The following is a 25,732-nucleotide window of genomic DNA, read 5'->3' on the forward strand; positions in this document are numbered from 1 at the left end:
ATGGAGAGCCAGCCTGGCACCTGGCTGAGGCATTACTGGAGAGCTGGCGCTGAACTGCGCCACCATCCCAGCCAAATCCAGGGCTTTGATTTGGCCCACCCTAAATCTACCCATCTATGAACTGTTGGAGCACTTAAAAGGGCTGATCCTGGTGATCCAAAAGCTGCAGGATCTCCATGACAACAAGATATTCCAGAGGAGTCCTGTGAGGATCCAGTAGTGATATAGAAGCCAGAGGCCTCGAATCTGCAATGACTCACTGCAATGAACATTTGTAAGTAAAGCTGTCTGGGCAAAAGGGTGTACTGTGGGACACACTGTGACACGTCACAGCTTCCATGCTGAGATGTTTTTATTTTGGAGAAGAGGTCTCAAGGGCAGATATGGAGAGAGTAGTAGATAGATGATTGGGGTGCATGTTGTGAAATTGACAATAAAAAGGATTTTTTAAAAATAAGTTGTAATTTGTTTTTACCACCTTCTCCACAAACAGCTTGCAATTTGTGTAGTAGAAAAGCTGAGTTATCAAGGATTCCATTAAAATTATTCTAATAGCTTGCTGTAGACTTGACTCTGTTGTCTGAGAAGCCCATGCGCTAGACGGTGCTAGGCAGCCCCATGAAGTTCCTAAGCCTGAGTATCTCACAGACACCCAGCAATCTGAAATCTTAAGAGAAGGGGCCATCAACCTTGTCTTTAAATAAATGTCTGAGAACCAGCTACGAGATTCTCAATTATGACTTGTAGTAGGTAGCATGTCTTGTTCCCACGACTGTAGCCAACATAGTTTTCCATCAAATATATTAGGCCTAAAACAACTGGGCTTAAAGGTGATTGCCTATTAGCCAGATTAATCACGTGAACTCTTAGCTTGAAATTAGAAATTTTTAGGCTTGTAAGAAAGCCCGTGTGTATACCTTTCAAAGCCTATAATATAGTCTTTTAAATTCATGCATTATTGGTTTGGTTTTGGTTCTATGTACCATGGCTGTCCTAGAACTCTCTATGTAGACTAGATTAGGCTGGTTTTAAACACAGATCCACCTACTTCTGCCTAGTGTATTCTGGGCTTAAAGCTGGGCTGAGCTGTGCATTTCAAATTCAGGATTCAACTAGTCAGATAAATTGGGGGAGGGGGTTGTTAATCACCTTTAATCCCAGTACTTGGGAGGCAGAGGCAGATGGATCTCTTGAGTTTCAGGCTAGCCTGGTCTACGGAGTTTCAGTATAGCCAGAGCTAAACACAAACCCTGTCTCAAAAAACCAAAAGAAAAAGTATTCATGCTAAATATACATAGACATCTTTGTTATTTTATACATAGCATTGTTACAATAATCTGGAGATGACGGATATACACATACTGTGCCATTTTCTGTAAGATGAATGTTTGGTTCCCACCAGGTGCCCTGGAACCCATCCCTTAAACTACTAATGTGTTAATAACTGCACCTTCGTTATAAGAAGCTGATTTTGATCCATTCATAGAACGGATCAAATAGGAATTACTTGCTCCCCCTTTGGACAGAGGTTATGCCTCTTTTATGCAGTTTGCTAACACAGCATTTCATTGAGGTTGCAACTGCAGTCTTTTTCCACTGTTGAGGGTAGTGGGGATCCTCAGCCAGCCGAGTGGTCTGCAACTGTAATGGGCCTCCTCCATAGCAAGCCTGAACAGCGGTAAAAGACAATCTCGATGCAGATGCTTTAGATGCTTCCCTTCCACAGCATGTCTTTCCTAATAGAACTTGTATACCGCAAACAGTATGGAAGTAATTACATGTTACGGGAAAGCTGCACGTGCATCGTGGGATATCCCTCCTATGATTAAAAAAAGGAGTAATGGTGGATGGAGAAAATTAGCTTTATTCCCAGCTTCTTGATAGCTATGTACAGAATAAAGTTCTGCAAATGACCAAAACCGTAATTTAAATTCAATGATAATCAGTCGAATTTCTTGCCTTAGCTACAGAATCTCTGTCCTTCAGCCATAGACCAAATGGGGCAACACCAAGTGTTTGTCTAAGATTAAGTAGTGTTGATACCAAATGAGAAGAAACATTCTCCACCCTCACCACCTAGTCCCATTCAATCTCAAGGTTTGTTGGTTTGTTTGAGGGGTAAGTGGTTTGGTGGGTAAATTGCTTGTGTGTAGACAGGATCTCATGTAGCCCAGGCTGGCCTCAAAGTTACTTTATAACTAAGGATGACCTACAACTCCTGTTCATCCTGCCCCCTCAACCTGTATATGCTGGGATTTCAGGCAGGAACTACAATGTGGCAAAGTATATATCCTATAAGGGATTTGCATATATTGTTTCTAAGGAAGAGCCCCACTGCATCTTGTGTGTGTGCCTTGGTTGCCTTAATATATACTTGCTTTCTTAATTATCAGTGCAGAAATAAACCCATTTTAAAATATACTCAGTAACTCCATGAAGATCAAACATACTTTTCTCCACATAGTATTGCAGCTCCTCATTTAATTTGCTGTGGGGAAAGAAAAAGGAATTAGTTGGTAAGGCTTTGTTCTTAATTTATAGGGAATTACATACATCATTTACAATGCTTTAAAGGTGGTGCAGTACAGGTATGATCTAAAGAAGTTCACACTATATACTCTTCCTAGTTTTTTTTGTTTGTTTTTCAAGCATCGTCTCTATGTAATCTTGGCTGTGCTGGATCTCTCTTGTGTAGACCAGGCTGGCCTTGAACTCATCACCTGCCCCTGCCTCCTGAGTTCTGGGATTGAAAGGTGTGTACCACCATGCCTGGCACTATAAACACATTCTTTAATGATTGAGTTTTTAAGTTTACCGACTCAACACTAAGCTAGTGACCAAGTTGGTTTATCCAGCCAAATTACTGCTCTGCTGTTTTCTTGTTTTTAAAAAGCTGTGCATGTATGCATGTGTTTATATTGAACCAATAATGTTAAAGGTTCACAGTGCCCCAGTGCCAAGTGTTTCTGTACCACCCTGGCAACAGAAGGACTCGCTTTATAGGTTGGTCTTAGTTGGAAACCTGTGGGGCACTTTAAATGATCCATTATTAGGTTCTTCATTCTTATCTGTAAATTTGGTAACTCACTCCTAATAACCCTAGCACTCGGAAGGCTGAGGCAGGAGAGTCACCACCAATGTATGAAATGGAAATTTTGGAAGGGAATGGAAAATTAAAATGTGCTCAACTTGTCCCTAGTAATCCTTTGCATAACAGGTGTGGTGATCCCTTATAAAAAAAAAAACAACACCTGGGTTTGGGGGTTTAGCTCAGTGGTAGAGCGCTTGCCTAGCAAGCGCAAGGCCCTGGGTTCAGTCCCCCAGCTCCGAAAAAAAGAAAAGAAGGAAAAAAAAAAAAAAAAACCTGAGTCATCTTGTCTGACTAGTATTCAGTGATGGGACCAACTGCAGATCATTTCTGTTAGCACCATACTCTAATGTAGAAAAGTCCCCATACGCTCCTTTCTTGGTGATAACCAGATCTTGGTAGGCCTCCGTGTTCCAAGTCCCCAGGGACTTGAACACAGATCTATATTAAGGAGCCCAAACAAAGAACCAAGCTCAGGACCAAAACTCATTCCATAGGCCAAATACTTCTGCCTTCATAATCGTTAATGTTAATTAAACCAATCATGAAAGGAAGGATGAGAACAGAAAACTCAGGGGAAAAAAAAATCCTTTCCAGCAGAACTGACTAGTCTGGGGAGATGAAGCCATTAGGGGCCGTCTGGCCATATGAGTGGTCCCTTCCCTCATCAGTACCATGATGCTCTGGTAAGGCATTTTGCTCAGGTAGGCTTCATATTAGCTACATGCGCTTAATTCAGCTCTGAAACTCTTCTTCCAGATGCGGTGGGACTAGAGGTCAGTTTACTTGTGGCAGCTGGAACTCAGGCTACAGGTGTCTAAAGCTCATGTACCAGCCTGCTTCTAGATGAAGAATCTCTGGTACATGATGCTTCAAGTCAGGCTTTCCAGAGCTGCTGCCAAACACAGCTGGCACAGCTGGAATCCACACTGAGATGTCCACCACTCACTACATTCACTACAGATGTTAGGGGAAGAAAGCCAGTCTGCTGCATCAGACCATCTGATCCCAAAGGCTCTGCGGTAATGTCCAACAGTGCCTTTCACATAAAGAGATCAGAAGTGAATTCTTCATTAACCACCTTTAGTGCTGCTAAAAACTGTATGTGAGGAAAACTGTACACTCAGAATTTCTATCAGGACCTTCTAATGAGAATTCTTTGCCTGATTTAATAAAGGTTACCCATTTCCCAAGCTTCTCTTTGGCCAGAATTGGTGGCTAAGGAGCTAAGAGGTGGCTTAGATGAATTACTAGTTTAGTTCTCAACTAGCACTCATATTGAGCACCTCATAAATACCTGTAATTCCAGCTCCAGGGGATTTTCACTCATTCACAGATACATACACATAATTTAAAATCGTTTTTAGGTGATAATTGTAAGAAAATCGAAGAGCTTCCTGAGTCACATACCTGCAAAGCACGTCCTTTGGTCTCAATGGGAAGAGTAAATGCAGAAATGGCACACACAACACAGACAGAGGAGAAAAGACATAGGGCTCCCAGGAATGAGGCACTCATTAGGACCTGTAGTCAAAACCAGAATAACTTGATTCCTTATGCCCCAATCACTTCACTTTTATATCAAAGAATGTGTGTTAGCAAATACATATATAAATTCTCCTTGTAAACAGATGTGTTATTGAGCCCTTGGAACCTAGGTTTGATTGGACCAAGCTGGGACAGGCATCTTGAGTGATTGGTATTAATACACACTGGACACTATACATCTCTTTGCACCTAACCACCTGTCGGGCATTTCTAGAGCAGATTCCAATATCTGAAGACACAGGAAAGTTTTCTTGTTCTGCTGTTCTGCTCTTTATACTGATTCCTAAGCTCACTTTGTGATAAGCTTTCTACAAAACCTCCATTCCCTCCTTCACTTCTGACAGGGCAACAGAAGAGATAATCTCAAGAGTCTTTGAAAAGATTGCTCCTGTGTCTTGTCTCTATTCACAATGTTTTGTATAACTGTCAGAACTTTGTTTTGTTTAAGACAGGGTTTCTCTGTGCAGCCCTGGATGTCCTAGAACTCACTCTGCAGACCAGGTTGACCTCAAACTCTGAGATCTGCCTGCCTCTCTGCTTTCTAAATTCTGGGATTATAGGTGTGTGCCACCACACCCAGCTGACTGACTGTCAAAATGTTCCATTTGATGTCTTTTCTTTCCCCATATAAGAAAGGCTTTCTGTCAGCCGACATACAACTTTTGGCTGAATATTTTCACTTTGCTACTGGTTAACCAAAGACTTCATGAACCCATTTCTCCAAGAGAGTGCCCAGATAGTTGGCAGATAGTTAAGAACTTGACAGTGATCAACTACTTTTAACAGGATGGTTGCCTGCTAACAACAGACTATGTACAATTTTGAAAGATCTGGAAATTACCCAGTCTAGTCCAACTCTGTCAATTTTAGAGATGAGCTTGCCCTGACTCACCACAATAACTAGTGCTCCAAAGTCTTGGGTCTCTGGGTACCAGAGCCTAGTGATGCTACCACCACTTATGTTCCTTTAAGATACCAAACTCAGAAATCAGTCTCTAGTATATAGTCCACTGCCTACCAAACTGGCAAATATCGCCACATATGTAAACAGAACCCAGAGTTGACTAACATGATAGATAATATTCATGTGGGGGAGGGGTGTGCTTTGAAGGGTTTGGGATGGGCAAGGTCTCGTAGCACAGGTGTGCTTTTATATTCACTATATAATTGTGGTTAGTCTTGAACCCCTAATTCTTCTCTACCTCCAAATGCTAGGATTATAGGCACAAGTTACCTAGCACTCTGTTCTTTGATTTCCATCACCAAAATAAAATTTTCTGAAGCATGAGGCTGGGAAAAGAGAAAAGGGCAGAACCCAAAAGAGACTAGATAACCTGCACAGTGCATGGTTATTCTAAATTCTCACCACCGCTAGAATGGATTCTAAATTATCCATTTGCACCTATTTCAAGATCTTGAGTTAGGTAAGACTCTGACTCTGAAGAGCTGAGTTTAAATCATGTAATTATTATACAAGCCAGGGCCAGAGAGCAACTGTCTAGTCCCCTAGAGAGATGTAGGGCCCTGCTTTGTTGCAATCCAGGGTATAGCTGTCACTGCACATTCTTAATACACTCTAAGCCAAAGGAATTTTTCTCTTCTTCATAACCAAGAAGTCTATGGAACTAGATGATTGTAGCAATCGTCTGGGACCTAGGGATGTTGCTCATTGTTAAGAGACCATGCTTAGCATGTCTTAGAGTTTCTAATGTGACAAAACACCATGACCAAAGGCGAGTTGGGAAGGAAAGGGTTCATTTGTTTTATACTTCCAGATCATAGTCCATCATTGGAGGAAGGCAGGGTTGGAAACTGGAGGCAGGAGCTGATGCAGAGGCCATGGAGGGGTGCTGCTTACTGACTTGGTTCCCATAGCTTTCTCAGCCTGCTTTCTTAATAGAACCAGAACCATCAGCCCAGGGAGGCACCACCACCATGCACTGGGCCCTCCCCCATTAATCACTAAATTAAGAAAACGCATAACAGCTGGATTTCATGGAGGCATTTTCTCAACTGAAGATCCTTTCTCTCTGATGACCCTAACTTGTGTCAAGTAGATACACAAAATCAGTACAGCATTTATGAATCCTGGGTACAGTCAGCATCATAAAAATAAATAAATAAATGGAAGTTCAGTTAAAATTCATCTTTCCAGCATTCACTCCATGTTGTCTAAGTCAAAAGGAAAAACAACTCTACTTCTCAAAGAAAGTTTCAGGAACTAAGGATGGAGATCACCTAGCTTGTGGGAGGCCCCAAGTTCAATCAGCACAAAACACTAAGAACTAAAAAAAAAAGCAGGGCTGTGTAGCTCAGTGATAGAGCAGTTACTCAGTATGAACAAGGATCAGGGTTCAATCCCCACACCAGGGAGGAGAAACACTAAATCAGAGCCTAGACCAGAGGCAAGAAAGAGCTCTATGTGACAAAAAGTCACTCCGTTAGACAGCAGTCACAGAGGTTAATATACAAGCAAAGAGCACAAATGTCAGCTAAAACTAAGAGCAGAAATAATTCACACACAACCGGAACCTTAATATATCCCTTTCTTGTTTGAAGATTCTTTTCATTTATGTGTATGTATGTGCATATGCATGAATGAAGATGTCCATGCAGGCCAAAGGGGGTGTCAGTACCCTGCAGCTGGAATTAGAGGCAGTTGTGAGCTACCTGATGTGGGTGGTAGGTACCAAACTCTGATCTGCTGGAAGAGCAAAAAGAGCTCTTAACTGCTAAGTCCACTATCCCTTTCTTAATAGATTGACTAGACCAAACAGGAATTGAACTTCATGACACAATTAAACCAATGAGGTCTGACTGCAGTCCATCCGATATCAACAGAAATTCAAATGTTCATCAAATGCTAACTGAAATAAACCATATCCTTGGACATAAAATAAATTTCAGTAGGCTTGATACAATTAAAATGGCATCAAGTTATAAAGACAATAGCAAAATCTTCAGACATTTCTAAGCTGAATACAGTGGAAATGTTTTAAATTTGGGAGACAAGCTAACAGTGTAAAAAACATAATTTAGGAATAAATAAATACACATGAAAGGGCTGGGGGTATATCTCAATAGACTGCAGTCTACTATACACCAGGCACTGGCTCGGTCCCACCCCTAGCTAGTGCTATTTAAACAGCGGGGTCGTATCCACGTGTAATTTTAGCACTAGGGAGTCATCCAGCCTCAGATGTATACATAGCAAGTTTGACATGAGCGTGAGTTACATGAAATCCTGTGCCAGAATTAAGTTAGCACAAAGGAAAAAAATGGGAAAATGCATTCTCCTACATTAATTAAATGAACAGCGCACGGATGAGCTTTAGTTCAGAGATAAAGTCTTACATAATTCTCACCAAGATAATTTGTAATTCTAATGGAAATAAAAATTCCCAGAAGAAACTTGTAATCAGTTTGGAAAGAAATTTGTGTTGAAAATGAATTTCTAAGAACTTGTAAGAAGAAAAAAAAAATCAGGAAACCTGAAAGTTTTCAGCAGACCCTGGGGAGGTGATTAGCCTCAGATACTAAACAGGGAGGAGCCATATGGTAGTGAATCACAGAAGATCACTAGTGAATCTGTGGAAATGTGATTTTACTATAATAGGAGCATCATTCGACCAGGTGAGGAGAAGCTAGTGGCCATTAATCCTTGCACCTGCTAAGCAGGCTACTGTTCAGCTACATTCCCAGATTTTTGTTGCTTTTAAGAGCCATATTCTTACCTCAGACCTTAAGTATAAAGTAGAACTCAAGGCCTAAGAAGCAGGTGAATGGAGCTAGCTTGTGGCACAGGCCAGGACTACATTATATTAAAAAAAAAAAAAAAAAAAGGCAGATGAATGTCTGATGGGAAGACATTTAAACATGACAAAACATCATGGGTTAAAAGTATTGGTTCATAAATTTTTAAAAATGTATAGGCTAAAAAGTTTTGACAGTAAATCAAAAGGCAGACTATAAAATTACCTGTGTTGTAGGGGCTGGAGAAATGCCTCAATGGTTGAGTGCATTAATTAACTACTCTTGCAGAGAACCTGAGTTCCATTTCCAGCATCCATGTCAGGAAGTTCAAAGCTGCCCATCGCTCCAGCTCCAGAGACATATATTGTGCACCCGTGTGCATAGACTCTCAATACAGACATAGACACCTACACGTTATTTAAGAGATAATAAAAACTGGTGACCCTTTTAAAAAAAATCTGTTGCAATGATAAATGGAGATCTATCCTGACACAATCAATGTCCTTCCAGAAAGAGGAGACACCACACACTCCATGATTGAGAAACAACAACCACAAGCTGGGAACAGAGCTCTGAACAGGACCTTCATCTTGGACTCTTGCTCTAGAACCTTAAATAGTGTCTGGTTATTCCAGCACAGCCCGTGGTCTTTTGTTTACAGCAGTTGAAGAGGTGGCAACCAACACAAACTGTAGGAATTTGTGAAGAAATATTTGAAGCGCTGGAGTTAAGATTCTCTTAAGACAGTTGCGCAGAAATTCAGAGAGAAGTTAGACAATCAAAGGCTCAGAAGTGAGGCTGATGCAAAGATGAGAATTTAGGGGTAATGGACTTGAGCATAGTAGGACAGCTAAAATTCCAGCACTTGGGGCATAAAAACAGGAAGATCAGGATTTCATGGTCATCCTCTGCTACATAGGGTGTTTGAGGTCAATCTAGACTACATGAGAACCCTGCCAGCTTTAAAAGGGTAGGGGTTGGGGCAGGGTCAAGATGGCTTAAATAGTAAAGCCTCATAACACCAAGCCTAAATTCAATCCCTAGGATGCTCGTGATGGAAAAGACTGTGACCTCCACATATATCATGGCAGATCCATCCATCCATACACACACACACACACACACACACACACACACACACACACACACACAATTTAAAGCTGGAGAGATATCTCAGGGGTTAAGAGCACTGGCTGCTCTTCCAGAAGACCTGGGTTTAGTTCCCAGTACCCACATGGTGACTCACAGCTATCCATAATTGTAGCCAAGAGAGTCGATGCTTCCTGGCCTCAAAGACTGCACACAATGGTGTATAAACAAGGATAAGGCAAAACACCCATACACATAAATTGTTTTCAAATTAACTAAAAAAACTCTTAAAAGCAAACTGACAACTGTCCCCTCACCCCAAAGGCCATGGGCATATAGTTGGTAATTAAAACTGTAAGAGTGATGGTAGTAAGTACAGAACAGTGGAGCCAGGGTGTACAAGCAGACTCTCTTGTCCCTGAGACAACTAGGTCTTGGGGGCCTATGCTTGGCCATAGGGAATGGCACTATTAGGAGGTATGGCCTTGTTAGATAGAATAGGTGTGGCTTTGTTTGAGGATATGTGTCAGTGAGGAGTGATGTCTTGGAAGCTCGCTTCCTGCTACCTGCCGATCCAGGTGTAGAACTCTCAACTCTTTCTCACCATGTCTCCACATACCGCCATGTTTCCCACCCTGATAATAATGGACTAAACCTCTGAACTATAAGCCTGGACCAATTAAATATTTTCCTTTGTAAGAGTTGTCATGGTCATGATGTCTCTTCACAGCAAAAGTACCCTAAGATACCATCTCAATACTCTCCAACCTAACTATGTGCAGCTTATAGATAAGCTTTCCTTAGTGAGTGTGCTGAGAACCAAGCCTGCCTACATCTCCAAGCCTACTCTGCAAGTCCTGCACCAGATTAGCCTGAGGCAGGCTAGAATCATGTCTCAGACATATATCCATGGAAAGAAGACCACACGCCCAAGTCAAATCCCCAAAGCACAAACAATATGAATGACCAAAACAATATTCCTCAAGCTTAAACAAATCCCCAGAGGAATCCCAGGACACAAAATTTAAAAGAACAATCAGCCAGGCATAGTGGCACATGCCTTTAATCCCAGCACAGATAGATCTCTACAAGGCCAGCCTGGTCTACAAGAGTGTTTCAGGACAGCCAAGTACATAAAGGAACCCTGTCTCAGAAAACAAAAACGAACAAAGAACATCCATTAACTTTCATTAAAAGAAAAAATGAACAAGTAGTTCAATGAATTTAAATGGCATAGCAAAGCCTACATGATACTCAAGAAAAGACAAATACATGAGAAAATGAGATTAAAATAATTCAAGACTTTTTTTTTTTTTGGTTCTTTTTTTTGGAGCTGGGGACCGAACCCAGGGCCTTGCGCTTCCTAGGCAAGCGCTCTACCACTGAGCTAAATCCCCAACCCCAATTCAAGACTTGAAAACTGAATTCAGTAAAGAGAACTACTGAAAACTTAAGCTGAAATGAAGATAGAACTGAAAAACTCAAAATCTAACTGTAAACCTTAGGGGTAAGCCCCATAAATGATTCATAAGTAGAAGACAGATTTCAAAATGTGAAGATAAGGATTCTGATAAGAACTGGAGCATACAAGCAAAGAGTAAATGAAAAAAGTTTTAAACACATGAAAGAAACATGCAGGAATTATGTGTGGGATACCATTAAAAGGCCAAGTCTTTAAATGAAGGCAAAGAAGAATTCCAGGTCAATGGCATAGACTAGCTTTTTAACGAGATCATAAAAGATTCCTCAAATCAAGGAATGACATACCCAGGACAGATACAAAATAGCACACTAAACATCAAACTCCCCACTGTATATTGTAATTTAAATATTAGATATATATAGAACAAAGAGAGGGTATTGAAAGCTACAAGAGGAAAATCACAGGTCGCATGTTAAGGAATATCCATGAGAAATAGTGGTTGATTCCTTAATGAAAACTTTAAAAGCCAGACGAGCCTAGAGTTATGTACTTTAATTCCTAAAAGATCATGGATGCCAGCCTAGATTACTGGACACAGCAAAACTATCTACTATAGTTAAGAAGAAAGAAAAACTGTCTGTGACGTAAACAAGCTAAAAGAATCCATATCCTAACCAGCCCTGTGTGGAATGATGGCCACAGTACTGCAGACGGAAAATAGGAAAAAAGCCCACTCAAGAAACTATAGACAGAACACAAGTGAGGCTATAATTACTGAACCAACAGGACCAAGAACACAAACAGGAAAATAATGCAATAAAATGACAGCAATTAGCACATACTTTTCAATATCTTTAAAAGTTAATATCCTCAACTTACCAATAACAAAATACAAAGTAGCTGAATGGATTAAGAAAGCCATCTTTCTGTTATCTACAAGAATTTACCCTCTTGCCTTCAAGGATAGGCACCACCTTAAAATGAAAGGATGGAAGAATGTATTCCAAGCATATGTGACCAGGAAGCAAGCAGATGTCAACAGATGTCCTAACGTTCAACAAGATAGACTTCAAATTAAAATCAGAGAGATAAAGGGCCTGTCCTTCTAATCAAGGAACAATTATCCAAGAATATATTACAATTCATGTATCAAACTCTGGCACAGCCAATTTTATAAAAAGCATATTGGATTTAAAGATACAGATAAATTCCAATTCAATAATAGTGGTTGATTTCTATAAATCTTTTTTTTCTCGATAGACAGGTCACCTAGTCAAAAGATATATATGCATCAAAATTAAATACATAATACATCAAGAGGACCTAACATATATACAGAATATTCTGCCCAAATACCAATGAATATACATTCTACTCAGTAGTCCATGAAAGCTTCTTTAAAACAGACCACATCCTGGAAACAAACAAAAAATCTTAACAATTTCAGAAGCATTGAAATAATTCCATGCATCCTATCTGACAAAAATGCAACAAAGTATGATATGAACAGCAAACAAATCCCCAGTAATCATACAAACTCATGCAGATTAAACAATGCATTACTGAATGATGAACATGCTAGAGACGAAATCAAGAAAAAAAATTAATTTTCTGGACTTAAACAAAAATTAAAACACAACACAACAAAACCTCTAGGATACATTAAAAGCAGTCCTAGGGAATATTTGTTGGAAGCTATGCCCTTAAAACCCTCCATTATTAATGTCAATATTATAGTTAGAGTTAAGTATGCCTGGGTTCATGGAAAATCCCCAGCCAACTGCAGAAGACTAATACAAATCCGGTGGTCAGGATGCCCAGTGATATGATAAACTGTGACCCTTCTGAGAAACCAACATCCTGTTGATGTCAGCCAATTGCCTGATCACAAGAGAGCTGTGTCCTTCGCCTGCATAAATGTTTCCCACTTCCCCCCTTCCTCGGTTACCCCTGCTATGGTATGAATTCAGCCTTGGGAAAAAATAAAATTTGTCGCCTTGATCAGAATCTTGCCTTGGCATCCTTCTTTGCGTCTGTTGTCCTCCATTCTATCCTATGGTCCTCAACCTCCGCTGACTACCCTGCAGGTCAGGGCAAGTATTTGTATCTCTGAGTACCTATATTATAAAATGAGGGGCTAGAGAGATGGTTCAGTGGTTTAAGAGCACTGACTGGTCTTCCAGAGGTCCTGAGTTCAATTCCCAACAACCACATGGTGGCTCACAACCATCTGTAATGAGATCTGATGCCCTATTCTGGTATGTCCGAAGATGACAGCATACTCATACATTAGATAGATAGATAGATAGATAGATAGATAGATAGATAGATAGATAGATAGATAGATAGATAGATAGAATTTTTCTAAAACAAAAAAACAATCAGGGTAACTGGGCAGTGGTGGTACACACCTTTATTCTGAGCACTTGGGAGAGAGAGGCAGGTGGATCTCTGAGTTTGAGGCCAGCCTGGTCTACAGAGCAAGTTCCAGGACAGCCAGGACTACACAAGATGTGTCTTGAAAGAACAACATAAATATAGATAGACAGATAGGTAGGTAGGTAGGTAGATAGATAGGTAGATAGATAGATAGATAGATAGATAGATAGATAGATAGATAGATAGATAGATATAGATACATACAGACACACATACACACACACACACACACACACACACACAGACACACACACTTGAAAACAATAAAAGTAAAAGTTTTAAAAGAAATAACCCAATTTGAAAATGGGCTACAGATCTGAACAGAAAGTTCTCAAAAAAATAAATAAATGGCTAAGAAATATCTCAGAAGGTGTTCAGCAACCACAGCAATTTGGGAAATGCAAATTAATACTACTTTGAGATCTTATCTTACCCCAGTCAGAATGGCTAAGACAAATGTTACATGTTGGGAAAGGAAACCCTTATTTACGGTTAGTGGAATTGCAAATTGGCATAAACTCTGAAAATCAATGTGGAGAATTCTCGAAAAGCTAAGAACAGATCTACCATATGGCCCAGCTGAACCACTCCTTGGCAGAAGCACTCAACACCACACTCCACAGTTACAGGCTCAGTAGCTAGAAAACAGAGATGACCTAAATGTCCTTCTGCTGACGACCAAGTGATGAAAATGTAGGAGGTAATACACAATGGAACACTGTTCAACTTTTATAAAACAGGAAACGTGTAGGTAAACAGATGGAACTTGAAAACATTAAGCCAAGCATTGATCCCAGCACTCATGGGGTAGAGGCTAGTGGACCTCTGAGTTCAAGGTCAGCCTGGTCTACACAGGGAGTTCTAGGACAGTCAGGGCTTACATAGAGGGACCCTGCCTCTATGAAAAGAGGAGTATACTGAGCGAAGTAGCCCAGACCCAAAACAAACACTTCATGTTCTCTCTTATTTGTGGATCCCAGCTCTAGGTTTTTAGATCTGAGTATGTAGCCAGGAGTCACCCCAGAAATCAGGAAAGTAAAAAGGGGGCCATGGGGATGGGAAAGAAGGAACTATAGAAAGGGGACTATTAAGATACAGGAGTGGGGAAGTGGGGAAATGGCAGAATGGGGCCCTAACTGCAAAAGAGGAAGGAAGCCAATGTAAACAGCGAGGGAGGAAGAAGGAAAAAATACACTAAGATCATGAAAAGCCATAGGAAAGTATATTGGCTTATATTTACACACATACATACACACATAAATGCCTACATGCATACATACATATGCATACATGCATGCACAGACATATACATGCATACATACATATGTATACATCTATGCATAGATACATGCATGCATACATATATATGCATACATCTATGCATAGATACATACATGCATGCATACATGTATGTGTATGTATAGAGAGGGGGGAGAGAAGGGAAATAGGGGCAGTTATGACACTTGGGGTGATACCATAGACTACCTAAATAAAGCCCCAGTACAAATCTTCCTTTGGAGTTGTTGGCCAGGGGAGTCAGCGAGACTCCTGACATTATACAGAGGTTATCTGTATAACCTTGTTTGCTTGCTTGGTTGCTTCCCCAAACTTGAAGGTAATAGCTATTGCTGAAGACAACATACACTTTGGACAAGGGCTTGGAGGAACTGAGATGGAATCGACCTGGAAGCCTCCTCCCCGAGGACTAATTCTCACATCTAATGATTCTCAGCAAGCTGCTAAGAGAGAAGAGCAATCACTAGTCCTACCTAGTGGTAAAGCACAAACCCACAACCACCAGCAGCAGGGCAACATTCCCAGTGGTGCAACAGTGGCACTGACATCGTAAGTGTAACCAACAGCTGTCTACTCGGGCCTGAGGCTTGCTCAGTAGAAGAGCATTGGAGCCTGGTACAATGAACCCAGTCAACTGCCTAGAGCTAGTGAAGTCTCCCTAAGGAGAGCCTGCTACCATCTTCCTGAGCCAATATATTTTCTGTTTTCTAATTATTTACCCTTATAGCCATAAGTAAGTGTTGTGCTCACCCTCATCAAAGAAGCTTCATTTTGAAACACTACAAAAATTCACAATCAAAAAGCAAAGAGCAGCTGACCATGGAGTCAATATAATACAATTAGCCTACACCTAAGGCTCAGAAACATGCGGAAGGCAAAGCAGAAAGACTGCAAGATACAGAGGACAGGGATGTCTGCTATCCGATAGTGTCTTCTGTATGATAGGGAGCTTTACCCATGAAATCTCAACAATACAGACTGCCAGTGTAGATGAAGGATACCCACAAGGTCCCTGCCCCTGGAGGAAAAGCTGCAGGCATGTGAGAGCTAATTAGACAGGGCCATGTAGTCTTCTCTAGTCCAAGGCTGCTGTGGATCTTACCTTTAGCTGTCAGCCCACTACACATACATAAATGGACTCGGTAGGCTGTGTGCATGCGTGTGTGTGTGTGTGTGTGTGTGTGTGTGTGTGTGTGTGTGTGTGTGATAATAATTATGTGATCACAAACTTAAGAAAGAGTGAGACGTGGACATGGGAGAAGTTTGAGCAAAAGACAGGGTGGAAATTATGTAAATACAGAAAAATTCCCAAACTTAAAAAATCTTTTTAAAAAGATATATTAAAAAAAACTAGATGTACTAATATGATATAACTAATATGATAGACTAATAGAATAACAACTTTATCTCATAAAGCAAGGACTATTAGTGAGCTACATAAATACTGCCACAAAAAAAAAAAATTCTATGATGGGGAGGGGACTTATACTCCAGAAACCATATCTTAAATTAGTCACTGAAAGAGAATAGGAGGTGAAGAGACCTCCTAACTCTTAACAAAGGCTCTTTTTGTTTGCCCTGTCCCATTCTCCGAGTGACGTGTTGTGTGCATACAAGTGTGTGAGGCATGCACATTGTGCCTTCATTTATTTCCGTGATGGTCTCACCTAAAATTTGACTTGTTTAGGTTCGGCCACAAGGGGGCAGTGTTCATTGCTTTGGCACACTACTTTCCCTAGCTGTTCCACACGTCAGGCTGTGCTACTAAAGTCCTTCATTACAGACCACCCATCCGTAGAAGGTCTCAGTATATCACACATTGCTGAACCAAGGGACTCCTGATGTCACTGACCCTGAGGGTCTATAGGCCCCTCCAAAATTCCTATGCTGAAATCCTAATCTCAGATACAAGCATGGTCAATTTGGAGGTAGGTCCCTTGGGAGGTGTTTGCACCCTTATAAAACAGGCCACACAAGGCTCTTTCATGGGTGCAGATACAGTGAGAAAGAAGGTGACCATCAGCCAGCTAGGCATGGGGCCCTCACAAGAATCCAACCCTATAGACGTCTAATCCTGTGCTTCCTGTCCCTAGAACTGTCAGAAATTTCTGTTATTTACAAGCTCCTTAGTCTGATTGTTTTCCTGATTGTTTTTGAGACAAAGTCCCGCCTAGCCCTGGCTCTAAAGTTACTAGGAAGATGAGGATGGCCTTGAACTTCTGATCCTCCTGCCTCTCCCTCCCAAAGTGCTGGGACTGTAGGGGCTGGAACCCAGGGCTATTTGCATGCTAGGTGGGCCCTCTTCCAATTGAGCCAAACCCTCAGCCCCTCCGTCTTTGATAAGTTGTTATAAGAGCATGAACTAAGACACGTGGCTAGAATTGAGGTACCCGATTCCTAATGCTTCCCAGAGAAAAGGAGAAGAGTCCCTGGTCTAGCTCTAGAGAAGCCTTATACTGAGCCCTTCTGCATTGTGGCAAGCCTTTAATAATTTTAGAGTAAAATTCTCCTTTTCTGTTTGCTTGGAATACATAAGCCTGGATTTTATTTTTATTGCAGTCAATTTCTTAACTACCAGATACCTCAAACATTCACTTTAAAAGATGTATTTGAATTAAACTTTATATATTTAGTCTTTAGAAAATATTACTGACTAATGTATATGATCTTTACTTTTAAAATATACTTTAGATGTGTGTGCATGTGTGTGTGGGGGGGTGTTGCTATGTGTGTGCAGTACCTGGGGGTCTAAAAGAGGACATCAGATATCACAGAGCTGTGGCTACAGACAGATGCCCCTCCCCCCATGGGTGTTGGGTGTTGGAATTGAACTCCAGTCCTCTGGAAGAATAGCAAACACTTTAAGCACTAAGCTATCTCTCCAGGCCTATAAAGTTTTCACTTGAACTTACTGAGTCACCTGCTTTAGAAAATAAGAGAAGAAAGAACCTTGTGAGAGAAGAAGCCAGCTCCTAGTCACTGCTCTCCTGGTGGAGGGTACAGCCTCCCTCAGGAAGGCGCACAGAGCAGCCGACTCTGACTTCGCTGTGGGTACCTAAAGTGCACGTAGTGGGTCTCCATCTCTACCATCTGCATCTCTGGGTAGAGCCCAGGAGTCTTTGTGTTATAAATGCTACCCTAGCGCTTAAGACTGACAGCTATCACCACAGAAAGCCTGAAGCAGCCCACTCCATGAGAAACCTCGGCAATACCTCAGGAGTGGGCATGAAGCTGCCCAGACTTGACTTCTCCACATCCACACTGGTTAGGGAAGTGAAGTGCACAGTGGCTGAATGCACTGGATGGGATTTAAAGTGCCTTTGTTTCTCTCATTTTTATATTCCCTCTTCCCCCCTCCCATCCCCTCCCCCACCACAGTTCCTTAAAGGTAACAAAACAACAACAACAATGCAAAACCAGGTGGTTGAAGCTAGTTCCAATATCCAGACACTGCAGCGTGCATCTTGTCGGTACTCAATAATGAAGCAAATTAAACTCTTCCCCATGAGGGCAGACTCCATACGAAGGCAGCCTCTAAAGACTGAAACACATCTGAGCTTTCAACACACAGGAAGAGAGAGGCAGGAGCCTTCCTGTTTCTCTGCCAAGTGGCCTGTCTTTCAGAGCTGACGCTGACGCCTGTGTGGTCATTAAAGATGGTGTTCTCAACGGTAAAGATGCTGTTTCCTCGGCCTTCATGATTTACATAGCATCTCGTCTACAGTGTTAAAAATTTGCAGTCATTATGCTCCTTAACAAGAAGGAACTCACCTGTGGTCACGAAACTATTATCTTAATAAGAAATATTTATCTGAGTAGCACTTGGCCTCGGTTATTGTCATTATTATATGATGTCTCTCAAATGATGTGTCACACATGTCTCTAACTGCTTTGCATTTAAACTGTCTCCTCCAGACCAACACATGCGAATATGCTCCTCTTATTCATCCCTACTTTAGAATATGGAAGGCAAAACGGGGTACAGCTGCCTGGAGTTAGGAGCCCACTTCATGCCAAGCAGAACAGAACCCCTTAGGCCTCAGGACTCAGCCCAAGTTGTGATCTTTTTCTGAACATTGCCAAGGCCCCTAGAATCGATGTGGCCTGATGTATAAACAGTGCCAGTTCCCTGGGGAGACTGCTACAAGTGACTGAGAACACAGAGCCTCCAACCCACTGAAAGCAGGAGAGAAACCTGGCCTCAGCCCGCTAACAAGGGGAAAGGGTAGGCATTTCCACCTTTCTCTGGGAGTGGGAATTAAACTCAGGACTTCTCGAAACCACTGAGCCATCTCTCCAGCACTGATGTTTCCTACTTTGCTTCTCTGCTACAGGTGAAACAGCTAGGAAGGAATTTTCAAAAGCAACAATGCAAGGCAAAAGAAGCACCCTTTTTTTTTTTTTTTTTGGTTCTTTTTTTCGGAGCTGGGGACCGAACCCAGGGCCTTGCGCTTCCTAGGCAAGCGCTCTACCACTGAGCTAAACCCCCAACCCCAGAAGCACCCATTTTTAAGACAGGAAACACTTTCCGGGAGTTTAAAAACTTTGTAGACACAAAAATCCCTCTATTGAAAGACAGGAAATGTCAGGGCTAGAGAGATGGCTCAGTGGTTAAGAGCACTGACTGACCTTCCAGAGGTCCTGAGTTCAGTTCCCAGTAACCACGTCTGCTCATGACCATCTGTAATGGGATCAAGTTTCCTTTTGTGGTGTGAAGGCAGCTACAGTGTACTCATTTATATAAAATAAAATATTCCTTTTTAAGAAAAGATATTTTATCCCAGCCTGTGCCAGACTTCTGTCCAGCCCCTAGACAAGGCTCTGCCTTCTGATCTACCCCCAGGCATTTTCTTGTTTTTCAGTAGTCCACTATGCTGACAAGTTCCACAAGAGATATAACTCACAGTTAGAGCCCATGGGCAATTAAACATTCACGCCCCCGAATAGAGCAAACATTCTCGATATACCCTTACTCTAAGAGCACTGTGGTCCCTTTTCCCCACCCCACGGAGACCCGGTCTCCTTGCGCACCCTCCGTGGGTACCTGGGATATAAATGGAGCTACCATCGCTCCAATGCGGCAGAGGGAGCCACTGGTCCCCATCCCTAGAGCACGCATCGGTGTTGGGTAGACCTGCAGAGAAGAGGAACAGAAAACGCCCGTTGGTGACTGGTCTTCCCAGAATCCTCTTCTTCCCTTCCTGTCCAGTTCAGGGTTCTGTCTCTGTAGCATACTGGATGCTCTTTGTCTTTAGGATACAGGTTTGAATTTTACAAACACGTTACATTTATTTATTTCTCATGTGTGCGTGGCTGTGAATGCATTCATGGTGCATGTGGAGGTCAGAGGATAACTCGCAGACTCAGAACTGTCCTTCTATCACGTAGATCTGGGGAACTGAACTCAGACTATCCTGTTTGGCAGCAAGCGTCTTCTCCCAGTGAGCCATTTTGGTGAAAGGTGATTCATTTTTATTGTATAAATTAATAAAGGGCAGAAACATTAGGCCCACCCTAATCAATTGTTTAATGCACTAATGGACTCAAAATCTGGATAGACTAGAACTTCAGAAGCCTTGTTAGAAGATGTGGGCTCTAGGGTGTGCTTTTGAAGGTGTATCTTAGCTCACATCCCTTCTTGTTAGTCCCCTAGCTTCCTGGCTGCTATGAGGTAACCAGCTTTTCTCTCGCACACCCTTTGACCATGGTGTCTCTGTTATAGACCAAAAGGTAAAACAGACAGCCGTGAACCAGAACAACTAAAATAGATCTTCCCTCCCCCAAATTATTTCAGGCATTTGTCACAGTGACAAGTTTGAAGAACACCCTGATTTTATAAGAAAGGGAAGAGATCTTGTCTTTGAGAGACTGGACTTCAGTAGACTGAACAAGAGAGGGGAAATCCACATCAAACTCTCTGGTATCATTTCCACAGGACGTTTTAAGAAACTTGTCAAATGGTTATCAGCAGTCAGAGACGCACAAGCTGAAAGCTCGCCTGGCACGTCCCATGCATCCGCGCCACTCCCCAATGCTCACCTCAGCAGTGTAAATGTAGATGGTGTTGAAGTTCGCCGCCACCAGGGCCCTCAGCATGAAGAGGAAGCCAATGAGGCCGGCACTGAAGAAGAAGCAGAGGAAGTTATAGGGACAGACACAGAGGACCTTCCAGGATGGCCTCATAAAGCTCTGAGCCTTGGCAGGCTGCTGTTCCTCAACCGGCCCAACTGTGGCATCCTAAGCCAGTTTCCTCACAATCCATTCACCAAATAGAATGCTCCAGAATGAGCATATGCCTGGGGTAAGGTATATATTGCTTCGCCTGCAGGTGTGTACGTTCATGATGTGCACACCTGGAAAGTAGACTAGGGCGTCGGATCCCCTGGAACTGGGATTCAGATGAATTTCAGATGTTGTGAAGCAGGCTGTAGGTGCTGGAAACTGAACCTAGGTCCTCTGAAAGAGCAGCAAACGCTCATCTGCTGAGCCATCACTCCAGCCCCCTCTTATTTCTTCTTTAAATCACTAGATTGCCGAGTCCCTGGTAAGATGTAAATGCCCTGTGGTATTGTTGAAGGAGCAATGATGTGCAGAGAACTAGAGATTGTATGGTGCCCAGACACAACCAGCACGTCCACACCAGTCCTCCATCTAGGGCCCATGGTGAGAGAGGGGTCAGGAAGATTGCAGGGAGCTTGCTCTAAGAAAATGTATCCTAGAAAAATGTCAGAGAGGCTGTACCCACGAAGTCTCATCGTCATGGCTACCTGAACAAGACCTGAATAACAATGATACCAATGGGCATGCTAACACAGAAGAAAGCTCACAGGGCCTCAATCGCAGACAAAGAACTATAAGCAACTGGGAATACTGAGAGCAGGAGAAATGGTCGCCCCCAAGGAAGCCTCCTCCCCCGCAATAGGTCATCCAACACCAAATGGTCGTCCCTGCAATCACAAACACACAGGTAATATTATGTGGACTGAGCAGGTTGTATTTATGAATTTAGAATGTGTGTGTGTGTGTGTGTGTGTGTGTGTGTGTGTGTGTGTGTGTAACAATGAGGAAATCTTAAATGCCACTAAAAGAGAGCAGGGGCTACACAGGAGAGATTTGGGGAAGGAAAATGATATAATAATAACTTCGAAAAATAAAGAAAATCCAAAAAAAGGACCCAATTCACAAATCTAAAAGAGAAAACAATGGTAGGCTGCCTCAGTTAGGGATTCTATTGCTGTGATGAAACACCATGGCCAAAATCAGCATTAGAAAGAAACAGTTTATTTGGCCTACACAGTGAAAGTATGGAGGAAGTCAGGATAGGAACTCAAGCAGGGCAGAGACCTGGAGGCAGGAGCTGATGCACAGGAGGCCGTGAAGGGGTGAGGCTAACTGTCTTGCTTTTCTTATAGAGCCCAAGTCCACTAGTCCTGGGATGGCACCACCCACAACAGGAGAGGCTTTCCCCTATCAATCACTAATTAAGAAAATTCACTACAGGAGCTGGAGAGATGGCTTAGCAGTTAAGAGCACTGGCTGCTCTTCCAGAGGATCTGAGTTCAATTCCCAGCACCCACATGGTGGCTCATAAGCATCTGTAGATCCAGCTCTTAGGGATTTAGTGCCCTCCCACAGACATATATGCAGGCAAAACACCAATGCATATACAATGAAAATAAATAAATCATAAATAAATATTCTGAAAGAAAGAGGAGGAGGAGGAAGAGGAGAGGAGGAGGAGGAGGAGAAGAGGAAGAGGAGGAGAAGGAGGAGGAGGAGGAAGAAGACCCTACCTATAGTGAGCTCTTATGGAAGCATTTTCTCAGTTAAGGTTCCCTCCTTTCTGACACCTTTTGCTTGTGTCAGGGTGACATTTAGCTAGCCAGCATCCACACTCTACACAGATGTAGTTTGTTTTTACTATCAGGAATGAAACTTTTTAAAATTTTTCAATTTATGTTTGGTTGGCCTGTAGGTGTAGAACTCACAGATCAATAGTTAACTACATATCATTGCTCAGGGCTGCAGACTTAGGGTGATGCTTGCTATCTGAGGCAAGTTCTCTACACCTGATCTATGTTTCCAGCCCTCAGATGTATGTTGTCTGTGTCACTGGACTCGTTCCCGTTGCTCCAGATAACTTGGTAAAAAGCCGGGGCTGTTCTCCAGTTCTCTAAGAAGCTTTGCATAAAAACCTAAATAAACTACTGGGTAAAGTGAGCATCCAGTAGTACACAGCATCCAATGAGAGCTGAAGGAGGCAGTCATAGAGGAGGGAAGGGTCTTTTAGTCTAACAGACTGATCCCTACACTCCCTTTAAGATGACATGTTCTAGACTCCACTGATCACCGGGAGTCAGGACGACCCATCTGATAGCTTTCACACACCGCTTGTGTAGAAGCAAGGGAAGAACGAATACCTTGAAGTGCAGATATTGAGGAGAAGGAAAAACAAAGCCGTGCAGCCCATGGTGATGGAAAGGCTTAGTCGTCTGCCCAGGAAGTTGATGCCCAGGATATTTAAAGGGTTCACTGGAAAGCAAGCAGCAAACACAAGTGGTAACACCCCGGAGCACACGTAGTATCCACAGACACCAACAGGGACCCCTCCTGTCATCTCATAAGGAAGCAGCTACCATCCTAAACCTAGGCACACTGTCATGGATCTGTGACGTCTCCAATGTACTTTTTCCTTATGGGTCCATGTGTAACAAATACTGGTTATATATAAAGGCATGTTCCTCCTCCTCCTCCTCCTCTTCTTCCTCCTCTTCCTCCTCCTCCTCCTCCTTTTCCTCCTCCTCTTCTTTTACTACTACTACTACTGTTACTACTACTACTACAAGGTCTCTCTGCACAGTCATAACTGTCTTAGAACTCACTATAATATAAACCAGGTTGGCCTCAAACTCACCTACCTTAATCTCCCAAGTGCTGGGAATAAAGGTATATGTCACCACACCTAGATTTACTATTTTATTTGATTTTACTTTACTTTTTGCTTAACTCTACCATAAAGGTCTGTTGTAAACTACCAGTTTGCTAGAACTAAATGTCATATACCATTGTCCATTGTACTCAAGGCTCCACTGATTTTCTGGTTTTGAGACAGGGTTTCACAGTGTGAGCTTGCATCACCACACTTGGCTCTGGGCTCTATATGTTGAGACAGAGTCTCATATCACTGTCCTCAAACTCAGCTGAGAATGGCCTTGAATTTCTGACCCTCTCGCATCCAGTTCCCGGGCAATGGGATTCCAGGCACATACCACTACACCCAGTTCATAGCGTCCTGGGGACTTTGTGCATGTAGGCAGGCAAGCACCCAAGCAACTCCACTACATCTAGTCACACTAGCTTTTATGGGCCATCATTTTGTCTGGTAAAAATAAACAGTGCTGCCATTTTACCAGCCTTTACCCATTTTAGCCAGTGTTGATGTCGCATGCCTTTAATCCCAGTGGCCAGGGGGCAGAAACAGGCGAATCTCTGTGATTTAGAGGCCTGCTTGGTCTACAGAGTGAGTCCCAGGACAGACAAAGCTACAGATAGAGAAACCTTGTCTTAAACACCAAAACAGAGGGCTGGAGAGATGGTTCAGCAGTTAAGAGCACTAACTGCTCTTCCAGAGGTCCTGAGTTCAAATCTCAGTAACCACATGGTGGCTCACAATCATCTGTAGTGAGATCTGATGCCCTCTTCTGGTGTGTGTGAAGACAGTGACAGTGTTCCCACATACATAAAATGAATAAATCTTAAAAACACATACACACAGTGACAGAGACAGAGAGACATACAGAAACAGATATAGACAGAGACAGAGACAGAGACAGAGAGAGACAGAGAGAGATCCTCACTTTAGAGTTATTATATAGCTTGACATGCTTCTCCAGGGTTCATCCAGGTAAATGGATGGAAGTAGGAAAGATCATATTGAATGAGGCAACTCAGACCCAGCAAGGGTCTCTGATATGAGGTTCCTAACTCCAAATGATCAGCGGTAAGTATATATCCTGAAGGAACGGCAGAATCCAGGAAAGTGGAAAGGTACTGTTGTGGGGAGAGGAGGGAGAACAGTAGAGATCTGAAGGGGAAATGAGAAAACAGAGCAGGGCTTATTAAGGCTAGAGAGATGGCAGTTGAGAGAACTTGTTGCTCTAAGCAGACAACAGCCCAGATTCTGTTCCCAGCACCCACCCACATGGTGGCTCACGACTCCAGCTGCACAGGATCAAAAATCCTTCCCTGGTCAATGAGGGCACCATGCACGCACATTGTACACATACATACAGGCAGGCAAAATGGCCACACATGTAAAATAAAATCTAAACAAAAAACATAAAAATAAAATAATTAGGGAGATGAAGAGAGATAAGGAAGGAAGCCAAGAAAATCACAGGAAGAATATCTGGAAGCATCAAAAGAAACCAGATTATTATCCATCTACCTAAAAATGCCTAGAATGTGTGTGAGTCAGTGTACACACATGTACTTAAATGAACTTTTCCACTCACACTGACAATACTCCCCCAAGAGCTGAAGACTATCTAACAAAAACCCAACATCAGGCATGAGAAACCCTCTTCTGAATTGTTGGCCAGAAACCTACAAATAAATAAATTAGTAAATAAAAGCCCTATCAAATCATATAAAACAGATCAGACTGTACAAAAATCAGATCATACAAAACATCATACATAGGATATCGCTGCTCTTGGCTGCCTCCCAGAAGTGGAAGGGGAGTCCCTGGTGCTGAAGACATCATGTACTTCAGACACAGAGCCCAGAGGACCAGAACTGGATCTGACCTGAAAGACTCCTTCCTGAGAACCAGCGTTTGTGACACAGAAGGCCCCATGCAAGCTTCCAAAGGGAGGAAGCAACTAACTAACTGTCCTCTGATGCTCATGAACCGTGACAATGACCAGCAAGGCACGGTGACCCGAACAGAGCATGCATACCTTGGCACTAACCAAAAGCTGTCTAGCTGGTCATAAAGCCCACCCAACCAGAGGGAAATCATGCCTGGAACTGGAAACCTACCCAACTCCCCAGGACTGGTGAAGTCATGGACCTCGGAGAAGACCCTACAACCA

General features: G+C 42.5%; 1 protein-coding gene and 1 pseudogene across 2 annotated transcripts in view; both read right to left on the minus strand.

Moving 5' to 3' along the window:
* The window catches only part of Hmgb1-ps18 (high-mobility group box 1, pseudogene 18), a 600,236-nt pseudogene that overhangs the window by 204,477 nt on the left and 370,027 nt on the right, over positions 1-25,732 (minus strand).
* Svopl (SVOP like) overlaps positions 335-25,732 on the minus strand; it is a 62,040-nt gene continuing 36,642 nt past the window's right edge. The window contains exons 12-17 of one of the 2 annotated variants that reach the window (XM_063286826.1): positions 23,057-23,168; positions 20,676-20,757; positions 19,681-19,770; positions 4,499-4,612; positions 2,451-2,488; positions 335-1,819 (exon numbers count right to left, since the gene is read on the minus strand). In XM_063286826.1, coding sequence (XP_063142896.1) covers positions 2,477-2,488; positions 4,499-4,612; positions 19,681-19,770; positions 20,676-20,757; positions 23,057-23,168 — 410 coding nt within the window. In that variant the 3' untranslated portion in view covers positions 335-1,819; positions 2,451-2,476. Of the gene's footprint in view, positions 2,489-4,498; positions 4,613-19,680; positions 19,771-20,675; positions 20,758-23,056; positions 23,169-25,732 lie in introns of both variants that reach the window. The other variant, XM_008762863.4, reaches the window with a different exon arrangement.

The sequence above is a fragment of the Rattus norvegicus genome, chromosome 4 (assembly GCF_036323735.1).
Source record: "Rattus norvegicus strain BN/NHsdMcwi chromosome 4, GRCr8, whole genome shotgun sequence".
Classification (NCBI taxonomy): domain Eukaryota; kingdom Metazoa; phylum Chordata; class Mammalia; order Rodentia; family Muridae; genus Rattus; species Rattus norvegicus.